This window comes from Ovis aries, chromosome 8 (genome assembly GCF_016772045.2).
Source record: "Ovis aries strain OAR_USU_Benz2616 breed Rambouillet chromosome 8, ARS-UI_Ramb_v3.0, whole genome shotgun sequence".
NCBI lineage: Eukaryota > Metazoa > Chordata > Mammalia > Artiodactyla > Bovidae > Ovis > Ovis aries.
Genome location: NC_056061.1, coordinates 61,674,410 through 61,700,036, shown reverse-complemented (window position 1 = coordinate 61,700,036; position 25,627 = coordinate 61,674,410). Strand labels below are relative to the sequence as shown.

At 39.9% G+C, this 25,627-nt stretch overlaps 1 protein-coding gene across 19 annotated transcripts in view; it reads left to right on the top strand.

The window, feature by feature from the left end:
• Positions 1 to 25,627, top strand: part of MAP7 (microtubule associated protein 7) — a 180,257-nt gene that overhangs the window by 130,549 nt on the left and 24,081 nt on the right. For 10 of the 19 annotated variants that reach the window (XM_060419728.1, XM_042253520.1, XM_060419726.1 and 7 more), the window contains exons 4-7: positions 10,943 to 11,106; positions 12,353 to 12,470; positions 16,307 to 16,417; positions 21,983 to 22,096. In XM_060419728.1, the coding sequence (XP_060275711.1) occupies positions 10,943 to 11,106; positions 12,353 to 12,470; positions 16,307 to 16,417; positions 21,983 to 22,096 (507 nt within the window). The remainder of the gene's footprint in view (positions 1 to 10,942; positions 11,107 to 12,352; positions 12,471 to 16,306; positions 16,418 to 21,982; positions 22,097 to 25,627) is intronic. The other 9 variants (XM_060419735.1, XM_060419733.1, XM_060419732.1 and 6 more) reach the window with 1 other exon arrangement.

Here is a 25,627-nt window from a genome sequence, read left to right as displayed (position 1 = left end):
TTAGTTACCCAAAACTGTCTCACTGATGTACTTCGTCCAGCTCTGTCACGTTCAGTACCAGTCCTGCTTTTTGAAGCCTTCCTAGTTTTATGATCTTTTCCCTCTTGGAAACTCTCATTTTTTTTTTACTATATATTGTACCTTGCATAACTATCGTGTTTTAGCTATTTTATATGTTATTGAACTTCTTCTAGTGGGACTTTATAGAACTTTCTAGTTGCATATATTTCAAGCTTTTAAAGAGTATGGTCATAGTTTTCTAATTCTTTTTATGCCAGTACATAGGACTAAATATAAAACAGATGCATAATTTTCTGACTATACTCAAGCCTTTAATTAAATACTAATAATATTATTAATAATAATCATGTTAATTGAGCACTGACTATGGGCAAAGCAATGTTCTAAGCACTTCACTCTGTATTATCCCGTTTAGGAGCAAATTAACACAATGGTTGTACTTTCTGTTGGGTAAGCCTGCCATAGTTGCTGATGTAAGTTATTTTATGCATTGTCTTTTATTTTATTTTTTTTTAATGCATTGGGATAATTTAGCTTAAGGAAGGAACTGAACCTTTAAAATGGAATAGTTAATGGACCCTTTTTTCTTTCTGCCGTATCAGCTGTTTATGTACAGGGTCACCAACGTCCATGTTTACGGTCTTCAACAAATGGCAATGCTGTTAAATAGAGAGCAGTCCCTATGCTTTGGATTCAGGTGGTGGGTTTTTTCAGGTTTCAGAGCTGGGCACATACCCAGCTATCATGTAGAGGAAGAGCCTTTCTGCTTCCACATACAAGCAGGGTACATGCGTGCTGTACTCACTGTCCGCTTGACATAGAACCAGAGGGTAAATGTAAGTGTTGGAGCAGATTCTGACATCTTTTTGAAAATACTTTGTGGCATTGACCATTTGTTAACCTTGGAGTCATTAAGAGTCTGTAAGAACTTGGAATAGATCCTGGTTACTAACCTCTCTTGTAAAACATCTGTAAGAATCAAGGCATGTGAAATTTATGTAATATAAACTTTTGACTTTAGTAAAGTAATTGGCCACTACTACCACCACCTCCTTTTTTAAGAAGCTATTTCATGCTATTTTAATTCACATATTCATTCACTTAGTATTTGATGTGGGGTCACTATTGAGCTAGAAACCCTGGGGCTATTGAAGTGAAAGATCAATTTTCTAACCTCCTAGAACTTACATTGCTATGCCCTCCACCTGGAATATTTGGCCTGAGAGATGCATGTAAATAATTTTCTCTCCTCCTTCAGGTATTGTTTAAATGCCACCTCTTTAGTGATGCCTTCCCTGGCCATCTTCCTCAGATTTGTAGCTCCCCAAACTAGCACCCTGGAGAAGGCAATGACACCCCACTCCAGTACTCTTGCCTGGAAAATCCCATGGACGGAGGAGCCGGGTAGCGATCCATGGGGTCGCTAAGAGTCCCTAAGAGTCAGACACAACTGAGCGACTTCACCTTCACTTTTCTCTTTCATCCATTGGAGAAGGAAATGGCAACCCACTCCAGTGTTCTTGCCTGGAGAATCCCAGGGACGGCGGAGCCTGGTGGACTGCCATCTGTGGGGTCGCACAGAGTCAGACACGACTGAAGCAACTTAGCAGCAGTAGCAGCAAACTAGCACCCTCTATTTTTCTCCATGTTATTTGCAACATCTAAGCATGTATATATTGATATTCTACTTGTTTATTGTCTTGTCTGCTTTCACTGGAATATAAGCTTATTATAAGAAAGGACTTACGTCATTTTTAACTTCTGTAGCCTAGTACCTAGAAAAGTGCCTGGCACATAGTTGATGTCTAACAGCTGTTGGTTAAATGGTAAGCGAATAGTCTGTGCATTTCAGTGTATGTGCTGCAGGTATACTGCAAATTAGTTAGATATTACCAAATTATCAGGTAATATCTGCCCTTACAACATCCAGTGAAACAAGTCTGAAAATCTCATTCTTAAGCAGTTTCTCAGTTAGATGAACAAGGACACAAAGATAATCTATATAATGGTTTTACCTTGAAACTACTTGGTCTTCATATGTTACAAAACTAATAATCTTACAGTATGCTGACAAATTCTAAGGAATATATGAGGAATATTGAGCAGGCAAGTAGTTTTCTGTGTTTAGGAAGATATAAGGTTTCCCTTTTTGAAGGTGATACAGATTAAGTTTGAGGTATGGATCAGAGGCTTTCGAGAGTCTGTAAAATTATGAAAGATTATCAGTGAATTGTATGATTGACTCCTATAGCTCATGAAGAAAAAAATTAAATTTCTCAAATCTCTCATTCAATTCATTCATATTGGGTTTTGTGGCTAAGTTCAAAGCTGTGCAGGAGATCTGTCAGAATGTAATATATTAGAAACAACCATAAGATAATATGAAAAAGATTTTGATGTTCAATTAGATTATATTTGCCTTGTTTCTCAGATAAATTCACCAGACTTTCTTGCCCCTCCAGTCATAACTTTTCTGCTTTGCCTCCCTTCCCACTCCTCCAGTCTGAGTGTGTTGTCAACTCAGGGGCAGCAGTGTTACTAAGAGTATGGTCAAGACATACACGATCATTTCAATCTGGCTTAGAATGTTCATCTCAAAAATGTTGATAGAGTAGAATTAATCAGTAAACAACCAGTGATGCCCCTACTCTGATTAGAATCACAAGCGAAATTGTCCCTGGTTTCACACTTCACATTATTATTATTATTCCTAGACATATAGACATATAAGGAAGTCATTGGTTTTGACAAAACTGTCCTCAGTACACACACACACCCCAAAAACCCAGACTTTGGGCTTTGGGAAAGCAGTCTTGCTAGTCCAAATATATGCTGGATGAAACTTTGACAGATCTGTGGTCAGCTGTGGCTTCTGGTTTCCAAAAGTTGTCTCTTGATGAATAGAGTGTACAAAATCTCGCAAGGCTGCCAGGCAGGCTGTGAGCTGCCAAGGGTCAGAGCACACGTGAGTGGGAGGGATGTGGCCATGAGCGATACCGCAACACTGCCTCGGGAGTCAGGCACAGGACTGGGAAGAATAAACGCTTGTCATGGAATGGATTAAATAACTCACAGGCTGAAGCTTTAACGTCAGGTGAATCACTGTGACTAAGCAACCATTATTTATTTCTCCCAAGTCTCCTTTGCCTGTAAAGCTGACAGTGAAAAGGTCTTAAAGCCTGAAAAGTAAGGGGTCTTGTAAACAAATGATGAAGGCCAAGAGTGATGTGAGAAAATCAGGATCTTCACATTGGGTTCCCACCTTCTCCCAGTCTAGAGGAGGAGCCTTAGTCATGGGAAGTATTCCCAATCCTGCCTTTTAGCGTAATGGTTCCTTGTTTGCTTCTAGAATCAGACAGTCCAGAGTTTGGATTCCAGTCCCCCCACTGACTTACTGTGAGACCTCAGGCAGGTTACTTCACTTCTCTGTAAGTTTAATAGCAGTGTCTCCCTCGGCAGGTGGCTATGAAGCTAAAGCCTGTAAATCACCTGATGTCAGCATAAAGAGCTGAGCACAGCTCACCATGACAACTGTGATGATAAAGGTGAGGGTGGCAGGTCAGACTCCAGAGACTGACTGACATGCCCGGGACTGGAGAAACCAATGCTTCTGAGCTTCGGGGAGGCAGAGATACGGGGGCATTTGTCCTTCCTGGTCTAGCAGGCGGGGCTCAGTAAGACAGCGAGGGAAGAGGATGGCACCAACTTTGGAGGAGTAAAAGTGGATTAGGGTCGAGGCAGTGAGAGTCTGAGGACAATCATCGTTTTGTGTGCTTTAGCAAAACTCTATTGACTTTAGCTGAGGCCTAACTAAACACTCTATTGAGCCTAGCTCTGAAGATAAGAAGTCCTGGCACAGTGTTGCTTTCCTGTCTCAAAAGAAAATGTCTTTCACAGGTATAAGCACCTCAGCTCTGCCCTAGCAGCTCAATCTCATTAGCCTACCACTGTGTCCAGGGATGAAGGCAGAGTAGGAAGTCCCCTCAGGCAGGAGACGCAGTGTTGTGGGTATCCTACAAGGTCATCTTTATTACCAGGCAGTTCTCCAGAGTAATACTCAAATGAGAGGAGAGTGGAAAACAGTTTAAATGACTGGTTGAGAAGGCTTTGAATTAACACTAAGGCTCAATGTAAATCACTTTGCTTGGAGGTCATATAACCCTTTAATTCCTTAGCTCATTCCTCATTAGACTTACTTTAATCATCTGCTAAACTAGTCATTGTTTTATGTGGGGAAAGACTCAGAAACATGTAAGAGCAGAGTAATTACCATCTGGCGTACAGGTAGGAGTGCAGAGGAACTATGGGAGTGACCTTGGTGTCAGGGAAGGCTTTTCAGAGGAAGAGCCGTTTGACCTAGAACTTGAACGATGACTGAAGTTTGACAGGTGGGAAGAGGGATTTGGGGCAGGGGTAGCACATAAAAATGGAGAGGATCATATGGTCAGTCTAAGGAGCTGAACCGCGGGAACGGTAACTAACAGATCCTCACGCAGGGCTATGACACTAGGTTTTGTTTGGGATTGGGGCCGGTGGCAGGGGGAGGGAGATGTCTGAGAACAGTATGCAGGATGACTGTGAAGAGGAAATAGACCAAACCCCAGGAGTAAGAAAAAAATGAGGGCTTAAATCCAATAGAATCGGAAGGATGAGAGAGAAGACACTAAATTCTGATGTAAAATGAGAAGGTCAGTTGTGGAAGTGTTGGGTTGGGGTGGAGCATCCATGAAGGAGAAATTGAGGGTGATTCCAAGGGATCTTCGTAAACCATTGGGAGGTCATGTATCTGCTATCAGAATGGAGAAGGTGGAGCAGGTTCTGGTTTGAGGTAGAGATAATGAGTAAGGTTATGTGATCGATCTGACCAGGAGATTCAAGAGGAAATTTTAGGCGGGCAGTTGTGAATTTGGAGGAAGTATTGTATAGTAACTGAAAGTACAGGCTTTACAATCAGAGCTGAATTAAAATTTCAACTCTTCCTCTTTTAGACAGTGATCCTAGGAGAGCTATTTATCTCCTTTGGGTTTTTTTTTTTAATTTCATTTTATCTTTACTGCCAGGCAAAATGGAATTATTATTCCACATTTATTACAATTTTGTTTTCATTTGCCTGATAGCTTTTGTTTATTCATTATTTTATGATTTTTTTTTAGCACTTTGTTTTAGGTTTGTTTCTTTTAAACAACAGTTTAAAAGTTGTGTCCTGCTCTTTGTGACCCCATGGACTGTAGCATGCCGGGCTTCAATATAACTTGGGCGTTTTGGATTTTGGCCTGGTCTAAAAGTCTCAATCTTAACTAACAGGCTTAGTTTTATTCCTTTTAAACTTTCTTTTTTCCCCTTGCTATGGTAGGGGTAGGGTTGGTTGTGTGGCTGTAGAGGTTACATGTACTGAGTCCCTACTGTGTACCTGGCACTGTGCTGAACACTTTGTATGTTACTGTGGGCTCATCTGGCAACTCTGGCAGGAAGACAGTTGGAGGAGACAAGACCACAGGAGTCCCTCTGTAACGGGAGTGGCAGGAGGGGGGTGGACTCAGGTTCCTATGAAGCCAGAGCTGCTTCTCTGTCCAGTACCCTTTCACTGCAAACTCCTTTTAGTTCAGGAGTCACTGTTTCTTTAGTACAAGAGTCAAGTTTCTAAATAGAGTCCAGGTTGACAGTGGACTTCCCCTTTGTGTGTCACTGACCAACTGTTACAGGGTCACTGAAGTATAACCTTGGTGGCAGCAGCTCAGGGATGGGACTGGATTGTTCATGTCCAGGGGCCACTGTGGGTTTTCGTTTCATTTTTATATTATGATCTCAGAGTCCAGGAGAAAATGCTAATGTCACAAGAGCAAAGGTTAATGATAGTCATCACAGGTGCTTTTTGGACATGTTATTCTTTCATAGAGCTCTGTGAAATTAGTGATCGTTAATGATTTAAATACTGAATGAGTTGTTATACAGTCTGTTCTTACTGCCATAGCAGACTACCATAGAGTGCATGGCTTAAACAACAAATTGTGTTTTCTTAACAATTCTGGAAGCTGGAAAGTTTATGATCAAGGCCCTGGTAGGCTTCCGTTCCTGATGAGAGCTCTCTTCCTGGCCCATGGATGGCTGCTTTGTTCTCACCTGGTCTGTCTTCTGAGCATGAAAAGAGAGGGAGAGAGAGCTCCCTTGGTGTTTCTTTTTATAAGGGAGTAATCATTTGAAAAGACATCTTTCCCTGCTGCTGGGAAAGATTGAAGGTGGGAGGAGAAGGGGATGACAGAGGATGAGATGGTTGGATGGCATCACCGACTGGATGGACATGAGTCTGAGTAAACTCCGGGAGTTGGTGACGGATAGGGAGGAATTTCGTGCTGCGATTCATGATGTCACAAAGAGTCGGACACAACTGAGTGAACTGAACTGAATCCTGTTGGATTAGGTCCCTACCCTTATGACCTCATGTAATCATGATCATTTCCAGAAGGCCCTAGCTCCAGATACAGTCACTTTGGGCAGTAGAGATTCAGTGTACAAATTGCTGGGAGAGGAGACACAGTTCAGTCCATAGCAAGTGTTGATTTCTTTTTCTTATGCTCAGAAGTCTCATTTCTTATTGAGAAAATATAAAACTTTGATATTATATATCATCCACAGGGAATATTTTAAGTAACTAAACCTCTTAGGATAAGTTACTTTCAATTCTTACTAAAACATTGAAATCTTTTATGCACTATCCTTCTGTTTAAAGGGTCACAGGATCTGTACTTGGTAATAATCCTGGTGCTCACCACCATTCTCTGCAATAATATGAAACCATTGTTTGCTGTTTCACCATTATTTGCCTGTTCTCTGTATGACTGTGTAAAGATGACAATTATTCAAGAAGGCACTGCAATAGGATCTCCACTTCCTGGTAGAAAATAGAAGTGGAAGTTAAGAGTTTGATGAAGAAATGCTCTTCATTTAAAAGATTATTTGGGATAAAACTAATTGTTATTGTCATAATATCTAGCTCTGCTTTGATTGATAGCACAAGCTTAAGAACTACCTTGAATTTTCTGAATTGAAATTATGGTGACAAATTTGGCAATAATGGCTAATATTTATTGAATGCTTACCAGGTGCTGAGAACTATTCTAACTGTGTTAGGTGTAATGCTTCTTTTAATCCTCACAGTAAACACTATGAGAAGGTCCCATATTTAGCCACAATTTACCCTAACAGAAGTGAGGAGTAAGGAAGTTAAGTAATTTACCTAAGACTACACGGTTAAGGATGAATGAGTCAAGAAATACAATTGTTCTCAATGAATCAGGAAGTAATTATTAAGGCCCTTGCTTATACACAAGTTGTGAAAAACACTATCTGTGTATATGCACTCAGTGATGTCTGACTCTTTGTGACTCCATGGACTGTAGCTCACCAGGTTCCTCTGTCCATGGAATTTTCCAGGCAAGAATACTAGAGTGGCTTGCCATTTCCTTTTCCAGGGGTCTTCCAGACCCAGGGATCGAACCTGTGTCTCTTTCATCTCCTGCATTGGCAGGCAGGTTCTTTACCAGCTGAGCTATTGGGGAAGCCCTGAAAAACACTACAGTGAATGGGAAAAAAGGAAGGAAATCGGAATACAAGAAATGCTTAAGTTTGTGGTAGATGTCGGAAGACCTGTGTTGAGCCCTGAAGAGATGAAACTTCTGGAGAAGTTAAGAATAGTGGTCCTCCATATGCCATCATGGATCACTTGGGACCAAAGCAACCTAGGAGGTTTGTTTAAAATTACTAGGCCTCATCCTGGGAGTAGTAAAAATGAATGAGGGTTCGAACCCAGCAATCCGTGCTTTTATGAGACTACCGCCTTAAAGGATGACTGTTTGGACTGAAACAAGGATAGCAACTTTCCCAACAACCACAACCTCGGGAGCAAAGAGATGGGGGAGGTATGGTTTGTTTGAAAGGTGCAGTAAGGCAAAAGGTCTCTAGGGAAAGTGAAGGGGCCAAGTTGAGGTAGGACTTATTTCACTTAGCATAATATTCTGTAGGTTCATCTGGGTTGTCACAATGGCAAGATTTCATTATTTCTTATGGCTGAGTGATATCCCATGGCCTGTGTTTACCGCATCTTCTTTATCCACTCGTCTGTTGATACAGACACTTATGTGTCCATGACTTGGCTTTTGTGAATAATACTGTCCATGCTACTTTTAACATATGTTCTCAGAGTATTGCTTTATTTATTTAATCATTCAGTAAATATTTATTGAGTGTGTGTGTGCTCAAGTCATGCTCTTTGCAACCCTGAGAACTGTAGTCTGCCAGGTTCCTCTGTCTATGGAATTCTCCAGGCAAGAATACTGGAGTGGGTAGCCATTCCCTCATACTATGTGCTTTTGCTCAGAGTAAATTTTTAACTTGAGCCTGAGAATTTCTTTAAAATCATGAGATTTGAACATTGGAAGGAAGGAACCTTAAAGATCAGTTTCTTCCTGTTTCAAGCCAGAGAAAACTGAAATCCAAATGAAATTGTCCAGGTCTCACCATGTGTTAACAGCAGAGCTGCTGGGGAAACCCAGATCTCTCTGTATCATCCTGAGTGATGTCAGAGAACAGGCTCACCTTGGGTTTGTCCTCCTCCATTTCCTCCCATGAAAGGCAAGTCAGTTCACATCCCTTTCAGTGGCTTTGTCTCCTGAAGTGAATAGCTCTGAAAAGATTTAATGGTAGCAGGAATACAGAATCTCTTGTATTAAATATCTAGAGGAAGCTAAATGTTCTGAATTTCATTGTTTTTCTCTTAAAAAGTAACATTTTAATTTATATACCATGTAGTGTTCTCCAGGTTTATGCTCTATCCTTTGTTTGGATATTTTTGCCTACAGTATTAATAACTCACGTTAAAAATGTGTTTAGCTATCATGACTGAAGGAAGCATCATATTAAAAAAAAAGTTTTGTGCCTGGAAATGAGGAAAGTACATGTATATGTAAAGAAGAAAGGAAGCATTCCATCATTAAATGATATATTTTTAAGGTCATATAGATTGTATTTTTTTTCAGACTGTAAACTTTTTATTTTGCGTTGAGGCATAGCCAGTTAACAATGTTGTGGTAGTTTCAGGTGAACAGCAAAGGGACTCAGCCATACATACACATGCATCCCCAAACCCCTCTTCCATCCAGGCTGCTGGCACAGAACATTGAGAAGAGTTCCATGTGCTATACAATAGGTCCTTGTTGGTTATCCAGTCTGAATACAGCAATGTGTGCAAGACCTTCCCAAACTCCCTAGCTATCCCTGCCCCCTGGCAACGATAAGTTTGTTTCCTAAGTCTGTGAGTCCCTTTCTGTTTTGTAAGTTCATTCGTACCATTTCTTTTTAGATTCTACATCTAAGAGATGTTATATGATACTTCTCCTTCTCTGTCTGATTCACTTCACTCAGTATGACACTCCCTAGGTCCATCCATTAAGCAATATTTTTTGAGCTGTGTATTTTCACTCTGTGATAATAATGTCTTGCCTAAATAGATTAGTAGCATTTCAGAGACAAGGTTGGCTGCTCGTTTGATCCCTCACATCCTTTTGCTGACTCAGTGTGATATGCCCATGAGGCATATCTTTCATCAACTATCAATCTTTGGAAAATTCTCCCAAATCTTTTTTTTAATTAATTTCTATTGGTGTGTATGCTAGACAGCATATTAAAAAGCAGAGACATCACTTTGTCAACAAAGGTCTGTCTAGTCAAGGCTGTGGTTTTTCCAGTAGTCGTGTATGGATGTGAGAGTTGGACTGTAAAGAAAGCTGAGTGCCGAAGAATTGATGCTTTTGAATTGTGGTGTTGGAGAAGACTCTTCAGAGTCTCTTGGACTGCAAGGAGATCCAACCAGTCTATTCTAAAGAAGATCAGTCCTGGGTGTTCATTGAAATGACTGATGTTGAAGCTGAAACGCCAATACTTGGCCACCTGATGCAAAGAGCTGGCTCATTTGAAAAAACCCTGATGCTGGGAAAGATTGAAGGCAGGAGGAGAAGGGGACGACAGAGGATGAGATGGTTGGATGGCATCACCGACTCAATGGACATGGGTTTGAATGGACTCCAGGAGTTGGTGATGGACAGGGAGGCCTGGCGTGCTGCAGTTCATGGGGTCGCAAAGAGTCGGACACGACTGAGCAACTGAACTGATGCTAAGTCACTTCAGTCGTGTCTGACTCTGCAACCCTGTGGACGGTAGCCCACCAGGGTCCTCTGTCCATGGAATCATCCAGGCAAGAATACTAGAGTGGGTTGCCATGCCATTCTCCTGGGGATCTTCCCATCCCAGGGACTAAATCCACATTTCTTATGTTTCCTACATTGGCAGGCAGGTTTTTTGGTTTTTGTTTTTTTTAACCACTAGTGCCACTTGGGGATTGGAATATAGTTGATATACAATGTTGTTTTAGTTTCTGCTGTATAGTAAAGTCAATCAGTTTTACATATACACATATCCACTCTCCCAAATCCTTTTAACATTTGCAGAACCAATGCTATGTTGAAAGGAAGTCACATGCTTTCGATCTGAAGGATATCACATATTTTAATGAGAGAGAGACGGTGCTGCTGGGTTTGAGAGTATCATATCTCTATGAGCTTTGAGGCTAGAGTATGTGATGCATGCCTTCTTCTGCAGTAATAATGTACCAAACTGGAGGGCTGTTCCAGTTCCCAAAGAATAGAATTAAGTGCATCTTCTTCTGCCTCATTGTTTGCATATTAAATTATGCTCAACATCAACAATTGTATTTTTTTTCCTGAAAATTTGAGGAAAGCACAGGCCATGGTTGGTTAATAAAAACCAAAGACCCCATCCATGTTTGTTAAATGTGGGCCACTTCTACATCCCCAACTGTTAAGGTTTTAATCCTGCCTGTGTTTGGTTTCCCTTGTTTTTCCTCCTGAAGCTGCAAGAGAAATCGTCTGGTTAGAGAGAGAAGAGCGGGCCAGGCAGCACTACGAGAAGCACCTGGAGGAGCGGAAGAAGAAGCTAGAAGAGCAGAGGCTGAAGGAGGAACGGCGGAGGGCTGCCGTGGAGGAGAAGCGACGGCAGAGGCTCGAGGAGGACAAGGTCAGATGCTGCCCTGGGGACACACGGGAGGCGTGTCTGTTTCAGAAACATGCCACATTAACTGTGAGGCTTCCCACTGAGGTGCCAGGATGCCCAGCTAGAATGTCTGAGGCAGCAATTTACCAGCAGTCATAGTTTCTAGTAGCTTCCCTGGTGGCTCAGACAGTAAAGAATCCACCTGCAATGCGGGAGATGTGGGTTCAATCCCTAGGTCAGGAAGATCCACTGAAGGGAACAGCTACCCTCTCCAGTATTTTGGCTGGAAAATTCCATGGACAGAGGAGCCTGGCTGGCTATGGTCCATGGGGGGGTCACAATCAGACATGACTCAGCAACTTTCACTTTGATAGTTTCTAGGGAGGTTGTGGTGTGGAAATCAAGTTGAGAATGATGTGATTGTCATTGTTTCCACAGGACCTTTAAAAACTCATTTCTGCGGTCTGGACCTATAACTTGTTTATGCTTACTTCATGCATGCTGAAGTTTTAATCCCAGCAACTGGATTTCTGTAGGGCTTTACCATTTATAAACATTTTCTCATCAATTATCTCATTTAACTCTTACTCAGCCTTTGAGTATTACCACTTTCTGTGGAAATGAAGAATTAGACTCAGAATAGCTAAGTCACACAAAGTCATACAGTCCATTAAATTGTGGGTTGGGATTACCCACATCCTCAGATTCTAGATTCTGTTTTTAAATACAGAACTACATGTGTTACAGACGTGTGCTATGGGCTTATGTGAGTTGAGGGAAAAGCATCACATTCCCTGTAGTGTGCTAAGATGCTTCAGTCATGTCTGACTCTTTGTGACCCTATGGACTGTAGCCCACCAGCCTCCACTGTCCGTGGGAGTCTCCAGGCAAGAATATGGAGTGGGTTGCCATGCCCTCCTCCAGAAGGTCTTCCCGACCCAGGGATGGAACCTGCGTCTCACGACTCCTGCATTGGTAGGCAAGTTCTTTACTGCTTGCGCCACCTGGGAAGTCAGTGGTAATAGTAATAGTACCTGCTGTATGCCAAGGGCTTTATCAGCTGGAACCTATAATTTTGGTAACCCCCCACCCACCCCCATGTTGATAGTACTACTCTCACCTTAAAGTGTAGAGTTTAGGAATCTTCTGAGTATTAAAAGTATTAAGGTTGAAATTTAAGTAGTACCTCTCACCCCACTCTGCCTTAAGTTGAAGAATCCTCCAACAACCAGGTAGAATCTAATCATCACCTCCTCTGTTCCATTTAAAGGAACGTCATGAAGCTGTTGTGCGGCGTACAATGGAGAGGAGCCAGAAGCCAAAGCAGAAACAAAACCGGTGGTCATGGGGAGGTGCTCTCCATGGGAGCCCGAGCATCCACAACACAGGTAAATGGAGAAGCTTCTTCCCAAAATTACTATTTTTTAAATCACAGTTAAAGTCACAGTTACCTTTTTATTCTGTTTGTAAAAAAAAAAAAAAACCTGCATAAATAATTAAGCTACAATGAAATGATGCTTCTACTGTTTGAGGATAAGAGGGTGATGGAGATAAGAAGATAAGGTTCCCTCCCTCCACACAGGCTGCTTTTCTCATTTGTTGCAAAGTTCTTTAAAGAAACAGAAATCTGTGCAATTTTTCTCAGCAACTATTTTCAGTTCTACATTATTTGGGTAATTTATTTGCATAGGGGTTTCAAGATTATGGAATGGGTTAACCAGTTTTGCCTTTTTCTCTGCGAGAATCCTAGCACTGTTGCCGTTCAGAATCAATCCTACGAGCTTATGTATTCTGATCCTAAAGTATATGCAACACGAAGGCTCTGCAAGAGGAAGTGCAGATTTCTGAAGCTAGAAATAGTAGTGAATGTCCAAGTGATTCCTTGTACTTAAATTGACTTAAAATCCTACTAAAATTTGGACTTAGTGAAAGGCTTTATTTTTGTACTGTAAATTCAATACACCTTGAATTTTATACAGTGTGTCAGTTTCATATGTGTGAGTCTAATAAGCTTTTTTTTTTTAAATTTACTTTGGAAAATCATTGTCTTACATTCTGTCCCCAGGTGGTTTTGTTGAATCATCATTCACCTTTCTCGATTTAGCAGGCCTGGACCACCACTTCACAACTTTTGGTGGTACTAGAAAACCTGGTACAGACCTCCTTGTGATTTGCTGATTGCCTGACCTGTAGCTAGCACCTCAGACTAGGGCCAGTTCATCAATAGCTGAACCATTGCCACCTTAGTCATAATGCATGCTTAATATCCTACTGCATAGACCTAGATCTGGGACATGGCACAGTGTTTCTCAAGTGTTGATAATATAACTCGGGTGACTTAAAGGTACTGAAATAAAGTAATTAGCTGTGATATGTTTCCTTTCTCTTTAAATGATCATTTTGGATAAAACCTTAAAGAAAATGTTTTTGCACTGATAAATCACCTGAGGTCAAAGTACATCCAGTTTGGCTTTATTTCACTCTGCCTCCATCAGTACAGCTATTGTCACTTTCAATTTTCATATAAGTAACTATGGATTTTTGTTTGTTTTCTCTATTCCCTTTCATTCCTAACATTCAGTGTGCCTTCTATAACCTCATCATTTAAAAATCTAAAAGCATATTGCCACAACTTTCTTTCCTATGCAGTGAATCAAATTTGAAAGCATGTTTTTTCCCCCTTGGCTCTTCATGACCCAGTTGTATTTGCAGTGGAGCACATCAAATGGGTCATAAGGATCATTTACATGGGATATTTCATTCTAGGTATAATTTTGCATATTTGTTCCATACAAAATAGCCATCATGGTATATGCTTTTATATACTTATTTTCCTTTAGTTTGGCTTCATGTTTTACATGTGTGTGTGAGACAGGTAAACCTGTGCAGACTTTCAAGCTTTTTTTTTTTTTTTTTTAGCTGCAGTGTGTGACATGCAGTATCTTAGTTCCCCCGAGTTAAGAGTTAGTTAAGTCGCTCAGTCGTGTCCGATTCTTTGCGACCCTGTGGACTGTAGCCCACCAGGCTTCATCCATGGGATTCTCAAGGCAAGAATACTGGAGTGGGTTGCCATTTCCTTCCAGGGATCAAATCCATACCCACTGCAGTGGAAGCTTGGAGCCCTAACCACTGGCCTCCCAGGGAATTCCCTCCAACATTTTTGAGGGGATGTCAAGTTACTTAGCTTTACTTCTTGCTTCCATGCTTAGAATTCAATATACGACCTCTGTTATTGCCACTCAGAGTTGTATTTGTGAGCTGTTGGATAAATCATTTTTTATTAGGGCTGTGGATTGGAGAATATTGCTCCTATAATAGAGAACTTTGAAAATAATGAGAATTTACCAAAATTCTCAATGATCAGAATAATTTGCCAAGATCTCAAGAGCAATAACCAGGTCTTGCTCATTTTGCCTACTCCTTACTTCACAACAATGCTAACTTGTGGTAGACACAACAAACAAATCCTGGAAATTAGCTTTAATCTAGATCAAATCAATGTGTTGTCTGACTGTTCCCACATCAGCTAGCCCTGCTTTGTAAAGACTATACTTTTTAATCCAATTCTTCATAAATCTTTTGGTGAATTTGTGTTTTGTTCAGAGAGGGAAAAAAAGATTAAAGATTCTTATTTGTTAACTAATATAAAAAATACATATTTTATCTCCATAATGTGATAGGCCTGCATATAGACACAGTTTCCCCCCAACTGAAGCTGAACATATAAAGCAATATCAGAAAATGTATTGCTATGAAATGTCCTGGAAATAACTTTTCTCATTCTTCTTTGTGTCCTTAAACCTCACATTTTGTCATTGTTTCTTTTGACATTTTACCCTAAGTCTTTTCTTTGTTAGGATTCCCTTAAAAGCCCATCCATTAAGTGTGAATTTGAGTCACAGAAATGATGTTTGGTTTTTTTCTTTTGATGATTAAATCGCTTCACATAAATCAATAATAATTCAATAAATTAAAAAAATTTAATTGCTTCAACTGTAAAGATGAGTCCTTGTAGAAGATAGGAATATCTGATGTTGGCGGAAGACTTGCTTATCCCCTGTACACTGTAAATAATAGCCTGAAGTGGTTATTCTGTGGGAGAAAGTTTAACATATTTACTACCAGGGTTAGTTTAGACCGGTGGGAACAGGGTTTGAAGGCCTCTCCCACAAGGAATATTATGGTTTGTGTTCAGTTTTAGAAGAAGCTAACCATAGAAAATAAAACAAAATACATCAAGAGTCCTTTAACTTTGGCTAATATAGGTCAGAACAACTCCCTGCATCCTAAATAAATAATGAGGTTTTTTTAGACTTTCATTATATGTACTTGTATTCAGGGAACATGATGTACACTATGAGCATGGTTACAGCTTGGTTCCGCTGTTTAGAGAGCAAACCATCAGAGCTGATTTTTCCCTTTTTTATGGCTATTATTTCTCTTCTAACTTGAACTTGAAGAATTACTCTAAAATTATCCAACAACAATTAGAATGTTATTAGTAAACTTAATTCTGATTGTCTTTGCATGGCCACCAATATTGTTAGGCAAGTTTGTGGGCTGATTCTATAATGTGTCTATAAACCACACTCATCTCTGGGATCTAGGCACACAGGGTTGGTCATTAGTAGATTTTTAAAAAAGAAATGCTCTAGGGGCCCGCCTTTCCACACGTGCAGTGTTGCTTTTTTTGTTTCTGATTAATCTGTTTTTCTATAGTGCACTTAGTGCCCTTTGTAAAATGACTCTACAAGCAAAAGTATCAGCAAATGCACAGACCCTGGTGTTTGCATTCTATCTCACCAGCACTGTTACTGCCCCATTGTTTCTCCTTTGGGAAATTATGAAGGCATTCCCTCTTGTAGACCTGCTTTTGCTTCATGGGCAGCCTCCGTCATTTTCGTTGCCCGCCACTGGTTTTCCTTTGGTCTTCCTCTGTTTGTTGTATTGTAACCGTATGCTTGAATTTCCCTGGCTGACAAACTGGTGAACTGAATAGTTCTTCAATATTTTTATTCTATATTTCTATTTTCCTATAAGAAAAATGAGTATTATTTCTAGCCTTTAAGTTACCTTAAAATGTCCACTTAGAAAACTGTGCTATAGTAAAGATCTAGCCATAGAGCTGAAAGCATCCAATCCTAGTTTTTCCTTCCATCAGTGAACTAGGAAATTGCAATCCTGCATGCTGGCTGTCAATTAGCATTATCTCCATTTGTTTTAGATCCAGACAGGCGGTCAGTTTCCACCATGAATCTTTCGAAACATGTTGATCCCGTCATTAGCAAGCGGCTCTCCTCTTCATCTGCAACTTTACTAAATTCTCCAGATAGAGGTACAGTCAAAAGGAAAACAAAGTGTTCTGTTATTTCCTTAATGCTTTTATTTTCTGGATGTTTACAGCTAAGAATAAGCATCTGAAGTTGCTTTCCCTACGTTTCTTAAATAGGAAGAAAAAAACTTCAGAGTAAAAAAGCAATAAACGTCTGAGCAGCATTTTCCTTGCGACAAGAACATTTCTCATTTTAGAACTTGGCTGAATGATTGCATTTAGCAGTGATGAAAAGCGGTGCTTCTCTCAAGTTTTTAGTACAGGAGTTTACAGCTCCAGAAATCACCCACTTATCCACCAACATGCTAATAATCTGTTATGAACATGTATTTCATTTCAATCAGATTGTCTTTGACTTTTCATCTGTACTTGGGGAATTCCAGGCATTAACGTTCTAAAAAATCTTTCTAAATGATTCATGTTGGCAGATTTCATTTTGCTAGCTTATTTTTCCTTTAACCAAACCTTTCTTACTGCATTTCTTGTGTGTGTGACTGGTTTTTTTGGTGTCCATTCATTTAAAGGGATATGGCCCAACTTTAAGAATATCATTATGTAAGCCTCCTAAAAATTTCAATATTCACAGTCCTCCAGTTAACCTTTTGTTTGAATTTTGAGTTTTATTCATCCCATGGATTTACAGTACATGAATGCTGAGTTACTTGTAAAATTAAAGTTTCATTCAACATATTTATATATCACAGAATGAAAAATCAAGCTTTTAAGATAAGCTGCTTATTTTACATAATGAAAACAATTTTCAGTTTGAAAAACCAAAGAATTATTGTGCAATATAAAAACACATACTCTTTGAAAGTAACAAATTGTGGTTATTTTGAGTGCTTTATTAAGACACTGATGGGTTTTGAAGTGTTTATGGTCTTTTGAAAAAGATTGTAATGCGTGCCTGTTCTATGTGTGTGCATGTGTATCTGTATATTTTGTATTGTATAAAAGTTATGGTGTCATTGTAATGTATAATATAATGTGTTGATGTTAGAATTACTCTCTTAAAGCAGTAAATGTTTGAACAACTTCCAATTCTTGCCTTTTAACCTAAATCTTTTTTTTAACCTAGTTTGCCTAAATCACTGGTATTAGATGGGCCTTTTATGTGTTAGGGAAAAGTATCATGAATTGAAGCTCCTTTCATAAGAAGCCTTTATTTTCAAGCCAACTCCCTTAGTGTAAAATATAGCGTACTATTCTTAGCAGTTGTCTATTCCTCTTTTCTTTGGAATTGGCCACTTAGCACTTGAATTTTATATTTTTGTGAACATGGATCTAAGACAAGCCATAATGGGGATTTCACAGTAATTTTCAGTTAAACCTTGCTTATTGATTCCGTAGCTGAAATCGGGTCAATGTTGGGAGTGGGGATAAACCGACCAGCATTCTATCCACACTTCTATGGAGTGACAGTACTGTGTCAGCTAGTATCTGACGCGTGACGGTATCTGATTGACTAGTCTGAAGTAATCGGACCTTAGAACTGGGGAAAATGTGGATGGCTCGACTGGATGGCAGAGTCCCTGAGAGGTGAAGGGCCTGACTTCATAACTGGCAGGTTAATCTCAGAGCAGAGGGGTTGGAGCAGAGATCGCCAGCTCGCAGTGCATGTTGTTGCCGTGCTGCACCTGCAGTTCTCTCCTTCACAGATGTCCTTCCTTAGGTTAATCCTGACTCCATCCGCTCTGCCTTTGGGTGAGGTTAAGGGTCAGGGAAAGTTCAGCAAGCAGTGAATAGCTGGAGCCAGGAAATTGCCCCTTGAATCATGGTGAAGTGGAGTCGCTCAGTCGTGTCCAACTCTTTGCGACCCCGTGGACACCAGGCTCCTCTGTCCATGGGATTTTCTAGGCAAGAGTACTGGAGTGGGTTGCCATTTCCTTCTCCAGGGAACTTCCCGACGCAGGGATCAAACACCAGGTCTCCCACATTGTAGACAGATGCTTTCCGTCTGAACCACCACTTGATCTTAGCCAAATACAGGTCTGTAAAACCTGATGCCAAGCTAGACTAAAAGGACAAGGAGGACAGCACTAAATTTGGGGGTTCCACTTCTCTGCCCCCTTATCAGAAGAACTGTGACCCAGTTCTGGTTTAACTGGTGAGGTCAGCCTGGAAGAAAAATCTGGTTCATCCAGAGGCTCCCATGTAGTTCAGGAAGCAATTTTTTTTTTAGTTAGGCAGAACACTCAGTAACACAGTGAGAAGGCTCTGTCTTTTAATGAGAATAGAAATCTTCTGCATTTGAACTACTCTAATTTGAGAGATCTAAGTAATTTAGTTAGTATAATTTCTTTTCTGCTATCTATTTGTTAAATTTAATTATGCTTTATTATCAAAGTAGAAAGCATTCTTATCAAATTATTAGAGGCTTTTACAGTCTAGTCTTTAGAGAGTGTACTCCATTACTAGATTGTTTGAGCTTTCTCAGCTCTACAGCACAGGCCTTAAAGGTGATGTTAAATTGAAGCTCTGATACTATCAAAGTTGACATTCAACTGAAATGTTCTGCTGGTTATTCAAAATGCTGGAATATTTCCATACCAGTTGGTAAATATCCACTTTCCCAAGCTGTGCTTTCCCAGGCTCTCCAGAGCTAAGGGGGTTAAAGGGTGTTACCTACCAGCTCTGTGCCTTGCCCCATCAGTTTTTAAATATTTTGATTATCACACCTGGATATAGAGTTACATGGACTGATAAAATGACCCTAGTTAAAGGAAACCCCTGATTACTAAAGAGTTCTATAATTGCTGCAACAGAGACAATATTGCCACTGGGAATTTTCCCCGCCCCACCCCCCACCCCCACCCCCAAGGAAGACAGAGCATTTGAAAAAAATAAGAAGGAAATCGACTGCTCTTAGCTGGAAATTAGTCCATACATTTTTTTTTCCCTCAGAAACTAGATTAGAGGACATGGGGGTGGGCCTAAAACTGAATTCTGCCCGCATGTTCTGTTTGGCCTGAGAATGGGTTTGTTGTTGTTGTTACTGTTTTAGTTCAAACTATTCCATCATATGAAAAAAAAAGGAAGATTTCATAGAATATTTCAGGATGTAACAATATGTGCCTCATTTCTACCTGGCACCCACCATTAGGAACTAAATAGTGATTTCCTGCTTGTGGAGGAACAGGACAGCACAAATATCTGCAATGTTTAGTTGCCTCCTTGGACCAGATTGTCTATTAAGGGAATTGTCAATATCTCATTTTAACTGCTTAAGGAGGATCAATACTATAGTTGTTTCATGAGAATTAATACTTTTTCCTTCAGCAGCTTATCTCAAGATCAGGCCCTTCTCGGTTGAAAACATTTTAAAAAGTAACTCTCCTGTACTAACCTTTACTAAAAATTTATCTTATGGTGGAAGAGATCTATTTCTCTCTTGCTCAGGGCATAGTTAAGAATATGGTACAACTGGAAACATATTTTTCCTAGCAACATCTTTCATTCAGAGTTTCGAAGTTGTCAAAACAAATCTCTTTGGATTTGCTTTAAATGCAAGTCAAAGAGGATGTTTAATGATCTTCATTTGAAGCAGATTCTTTGGTTGATGCCTTAAAGACGAAACAGAAATAGAGCAATTGAACTTCTTAATCAAGGAGAAAAAGCAGACATATCTTTTCAATGATAGACCATCTCTGAAGTTTTGAGTCATTTATTCTACAGAGTTTATCTAAGAAAAGGAGATATTCACCTCTTCTTTCCTTTATCATCTACTAAAATTACAATTCTGTTGAGGATTTTAATTTAATCCTAATTACTTTCCCCACTGATTTAATTCTCTGAATGTATTCTAATTTTAGATTAGATTTTTAGATTATGTTCTGTTGATACACACACACACACACACACACACACACTGCCATACTATAGCTTATAATGGCACTTATCTTATTGTGCATTCTACCAACTGTATTATAATAGTTTTTATAACAGATGTTTTTAATGTATGTCTTCATATCAATAGATAAGGTTTAATTTAACCATGAAGACTCTCCCCCCAAAACCCAGAAAATCTAATAAACTATTCACTAATTCTTAAATTCTCCAGTGCCTGATCAAAATGGCTACTCATTTAAAATAAAGTCAGGTAATTAAGGTACTTACTGGAGGTTGGTACCTCCCTTTGAAATAGCAGATATTTTTTATAACAACCTTTAACACTGGATGGCTTCTATTAACTAAAATTAATTTTCTGGAAGTTAGAAGTCATTTCTTTAAAATATAACATATATAAAAAATTATTATAAGAATAGTTGCTCCAGAGGCCAGAGGACTTGCACCTGCTGTTTGCGGTGTAGAACAGAGTAGCCTTGTCAGGTTTAGACAGTTTTAAAGGTTTTATAAATGATTTGGGAATATGTTCTAAAATATACAGGCCTCCCTTGGTATCCATGGGAGGTTAGTTCCAGGAACTGCGGCAGACACCCAGATCCTCACGTGCTTGAGCCCCATAGTGAGCCCTCTGCATTTCCAGGTTCTGCATCCATGGATACCAAGGGCAACAGTATACTTAGTGGGAAAAATCCACATATAAGAGAACCTGTGCAGTTCAAGCTGTGTTGTTCAAGGGTCAAGTCTATATGATCACTTTATTTTAGTGATATTTGTAGGATTTTGCAAGCTTCTTTCCTGATACCTTTGGAAAGTAGCTTCTGTATTTTTATAGACCATTACTGGAAGGTAATAACATAAGCAAAGTAATGTATTTGTAATTAGCATTCATTTCCTAACAGTGGTCTTGCGAAGCCCTGGTACAATTTGGGACTCTACTGCATCGTATCATTTTAAATTTATTTTCTGGATTCTTCACACACCCACTAGTAATTTCCAACATTATGATCATATTGGATTTTGGCTTTTCTATCTTAATTTTATGTTCAGCTTTATCCTTATCCTTCATCAAAAGTTTTATGTTCTTGCCAAACCAGGCAAGAACCTGCTTGCTGAATGAGGAAGACAAAAGTTCTATACAGAACTTTACATGAGTCCTCTTTCATTTTATTATATCTAATTCCGCCCCTCCCAGTTACCCAGGTGGCAGTTCATGGAGATGTAGCAAAATCTAATGGAGACCCTTTCTATCTTTATTTACATATTTCCAGTCTCACATTAAGCTGCCCAAGCCTGTGTTGAACTTGACATGCAGGATACTTAAAACGCCCTTTGGCTGAGGTGTATGCCTTAGCCCACCGCCCATCCCGATGAGGGCAGCTAGGTTCGATAGACTCAGAGAAACATGCCAAACCCGCTTGAAATGGTCCTTCTGTTTTGTTACCTGTTGACTCCATAGGCAGGTGGTTAGCAAAAGCCATGTCCATAAACCTAATATAGAGCCTGCCACAGACTTAACACCTTGAAGAGAGCCAACCTTATGGAATAGCCGCTCCTCTAAGCAGAGTCCCTCCTGCCCCAATTCTGTACCACCTTCCTCCCCAGACAAGCCTCTCTTGTCGAGGTTCCTCTCCGAGGCCTGGGAAGTGAAAGGGGTTATGCCCTGCACCCGCCTCGCCCCTGGAAAGAACGCTTCTAACATCTCGCTTATGTGGTGACGTTTAGCTCGCCGCCTGCAGCTCAGCCCGTGGGAGAGCAGCGTGGTTAACAGACTGCTGACGCCCACACATGCGTTCCTGGCCAGAAGTAAAAGCACAGCGGCCTTGTCTGGAAATTCAGGTAAAACTGTCAAGGTGCAACTCTCAGTGAGGTAAAGTCCTCCTTTAGAAGCCCTCTCTGAGCCACCCCATTTTCATCTAATCACATCTCAGTTCTTCCCATTGTGTGCTTCTCCTCCTCCTGGTGGGATGGCGTTGGAAATGTGTGTGCTGGTGTTGGTTTCATGCCCCTGGCATTGTTCCTCTGCGCTTCCATCTTAGCATCTTGTCTGGACACCAGATGCCAGGCGGACAAAGGACGTTCCTCCCTGTGATCAGGTGGCTCCAGAAGCTTCTGTCAGTTCATAACTGTTGCTACAGAATCCTATTCCTTCCCTTCCTTTCTGCCTTCGCATCTGAGGAGATGATCAAAGGTAGAAATAATTTAAGATTGAATACTACTTTGTGGACTTGGGGACAATATCAAAGCACAAGCCTATTTAAGCATAGTGTTTCATAAATGTGGCCATGGGCTAGCCACTTATCCTCCCTGGGCTAGGCTTTTATATGTAATCGAGGAATAGTACCCTTTCAAAACTCTTAAGAGTTGTGGAGAAGGCTAATTACAGTGTTCTTAGTTGTTACATTACTTTGAAAATATGTAAAATGTGCCAAGTACTAGTCATTATAATTAGTTGTAACTCCTCTACTTTTTCAAAATGTAAAACATGTCTGAATGAGCCAATTAGTTTAATGAGAAGTTCGTATAGTCTACACCTAGCTGGAAAGAAACATACATATTAGGCTTTTGGCAATGTGTCTCTCACAGTGAGTTGACTTGGGTTTTCCCAAATATCCATGTGACCAGCCCTCATCTTTGGTATGTAGGCAACTGCATTGCCTCCTCATAAAGCTCCCTTTCAAAAGGCTTTGCCTTTGCAAGCCTCTTCATGTTCACTAGCCCTCTTTTTTTTTTTTTTTTAAATAATAACTCTTGGTAGTTTTATGATGTCTTTCATCTATAGTGCCCAGTGAGCGAGTGTCAACCTGACTTCTCACAGTACCCCTGGGAGGCAGTCAAGAAAGCAAGTACAGGCATTCCCACAACCTTCCTGTGGAAAGCAAGAGATTGACAATAAGTGACTTGCACCAGAGCCACTGAGGTGGACTAGATCTTAGATGTACTTCTGTCCTTGGCACCCTTGTGATGCTCTGTGTACCATCGTGCATTCAACTAGCTGGACCACAGCGATCTGTGCTTTCTGTAAAGCAGCTCTTCTGTCAGCTGTCACATTGCATCTGAGATTTTTCTGGAGAAAAGAGTACAAGATAATTTATTTTTATGCCCATTTTGTTGCACATACATACAAGTCATGAACGCTTTTCTTATGTCCAGCTAATTGAAGAACCTTTGAAACTGCTTTTCAGTCATGTTTCATAGGATCCAAATAGTTTTGTCTCTTGTGCTTCTGAACCTCCACTGTGTGTTGTTTCATACTAAAGGACTGCCTCACAGCTAAAAAAAAAAGAAAAAACTGTCTTCCTTTGCTATTTCTGTCATCACTAACCTTTGTCAATTCTTTCACTCTTCCTCTAGTCTCCTCCAACACCATTTCCTCATTTTCCACCCATTTGACTTGCCCATCTTTCCACCTTCCGTCATCATTATGCTCAATCAAGGGGCTTTTTAATCTGCTAACTGGCTCTTGTTTCCAACTTTTACATCCTCCTTTTCACAAACTGATACATTTTTGTCATTTATTTTAGTGTGAAGCAATGCCGTACATAGCCTTTAACTTGTTTGTTTTATTAATATTTTCCTTAGATCATTGTTACCTATTATTGCATTGATACAGCTTATATTTAATGAACCAAAACTGTGGTGTTTAAAATTTTCCATTTAAAATTATTTATGTTAATATCTCTCACATTTATCTTGTCAAAAAACACTTTCCCATCACTTTTATTTTTCCAACTCCTCTCCTTGATTTTTTTTCTTGTCTTCCTATTTTTAATGTCTTTCCTTCAGTTCACCTTATATCCAATTGCCATTGGCAAGAGGATGACCTACATCTAGAGCCAGGGTTATAATAGCAGATCAAAACAGCCACCCTTACCCCTAGGGTGTCCAGTGATTGTAAATTCCCAGAACAAGTAATAAGAGCAGTTGAAAACTGGAAATCAGTCTCATATGTTTCATTTGTGAACACTGCTTTGGGTTGATTTTTCCTTGCCCATTTTTTAAAAATACATTTAAGATATATGTGCTTATTGGAGCTCAGGGTTAAATGAATTAACATAAGCAAAAAGACGCTTAGAATAGTACCTGCACATAGTAAGCACTTAATCAATGTTATTCTACCATGTGGTTATTCTCTCTGTTGTACATCAGCCACATGAACTGCATTATCTTTTCTCTGCAGCCATTATTTCAAATAGAAAATCCAAATGCGTTAAATTAATGCATACTTACTACCAAAAGTAGAAAGAAATATAGATACTGAAGAAGACTTGCTCAAAGACATTTCCATAAAAGAAATTTTATGTTTAATAAGACTACTTTGGGATATGGAGGGCACTCTCTGGAGAAAAAAACACATATTGCTCTTCCTTTTCCTTCAGAAAGGCAAGATCATTAGAACTATTGATTTAAAGGTTTCAGGTTTTTCAGTAGTTGCTGTTAAGAACAGCAATGAATTCCATGAAATGTAGTCTCCTCAGAATTAACCAGACAATATTTCGTGAACAGTTAAATTCAAGGATTTTTGTATAAACTATGTCAGGTAGGTTTCTTCCTTTCCTTCATATTCACTCAGCACTGTAATAAAGAATGAGCCAACGACATGATGAGATCAGTTTACAGCCATGATGGTCTCAGGAAATGTTCCATAGATACCCCCTGAAATTATTACTTCCCACTAGAGGAAAAAGAAATCATATTTCTGGGCTTCATTCCTTTTTCAGTGTCAGACCCACGGCCTCAGAGAAAGGCTGTCATCTAGGGTTTCTTGATCGTTGAGCAGTTAATGACCTCTGGCTGCGCCCTGGGCTGTGTGTGCCTCTCTTGCTCATAAATCCCACAGAAGTGCCTGGTGCTAGGATGTTCATCTTTAAAGGCATTGGATTGGATTGGAGGGGGTTTGCATTAATGAACTCCTTCCTTGTCTGGGAAGGACAAGTGCTTTGTTGTGGCACTTAAGAAAAGGTTAAGTTTTCAAATCGTTTTGCCTGTGATCACAGTAAGCCAAAAGATGAGAGGGTCTCCTTCACAACATAAAGGAAACTTCCTTCACCATTAAGGTCTGAAGCAGACCTGTATGTCAGTTTGCAAGTAAGACATATATCTTTTGAGGAGAACTGAAGGAATGCAGCTTATCCAAGAAATAAGAGTTCTGTTTTCAGATGATGGAAAAAGAGTGCTGTTTCCAGTCGATCCACTGCCTTGACCATTCAGTGATAACCACAAGATGCTGCAAGGTATTTAATGAAAGAGAACACGAGGGTGAAGACGCAATCTGATGGACTTTCTGTCTATAGAGTAAACCAAAATAACATATTTTTAACTATAATTCTGAAATTAAGATTGAATTTGTCTTATGAACTATTGAGTTTT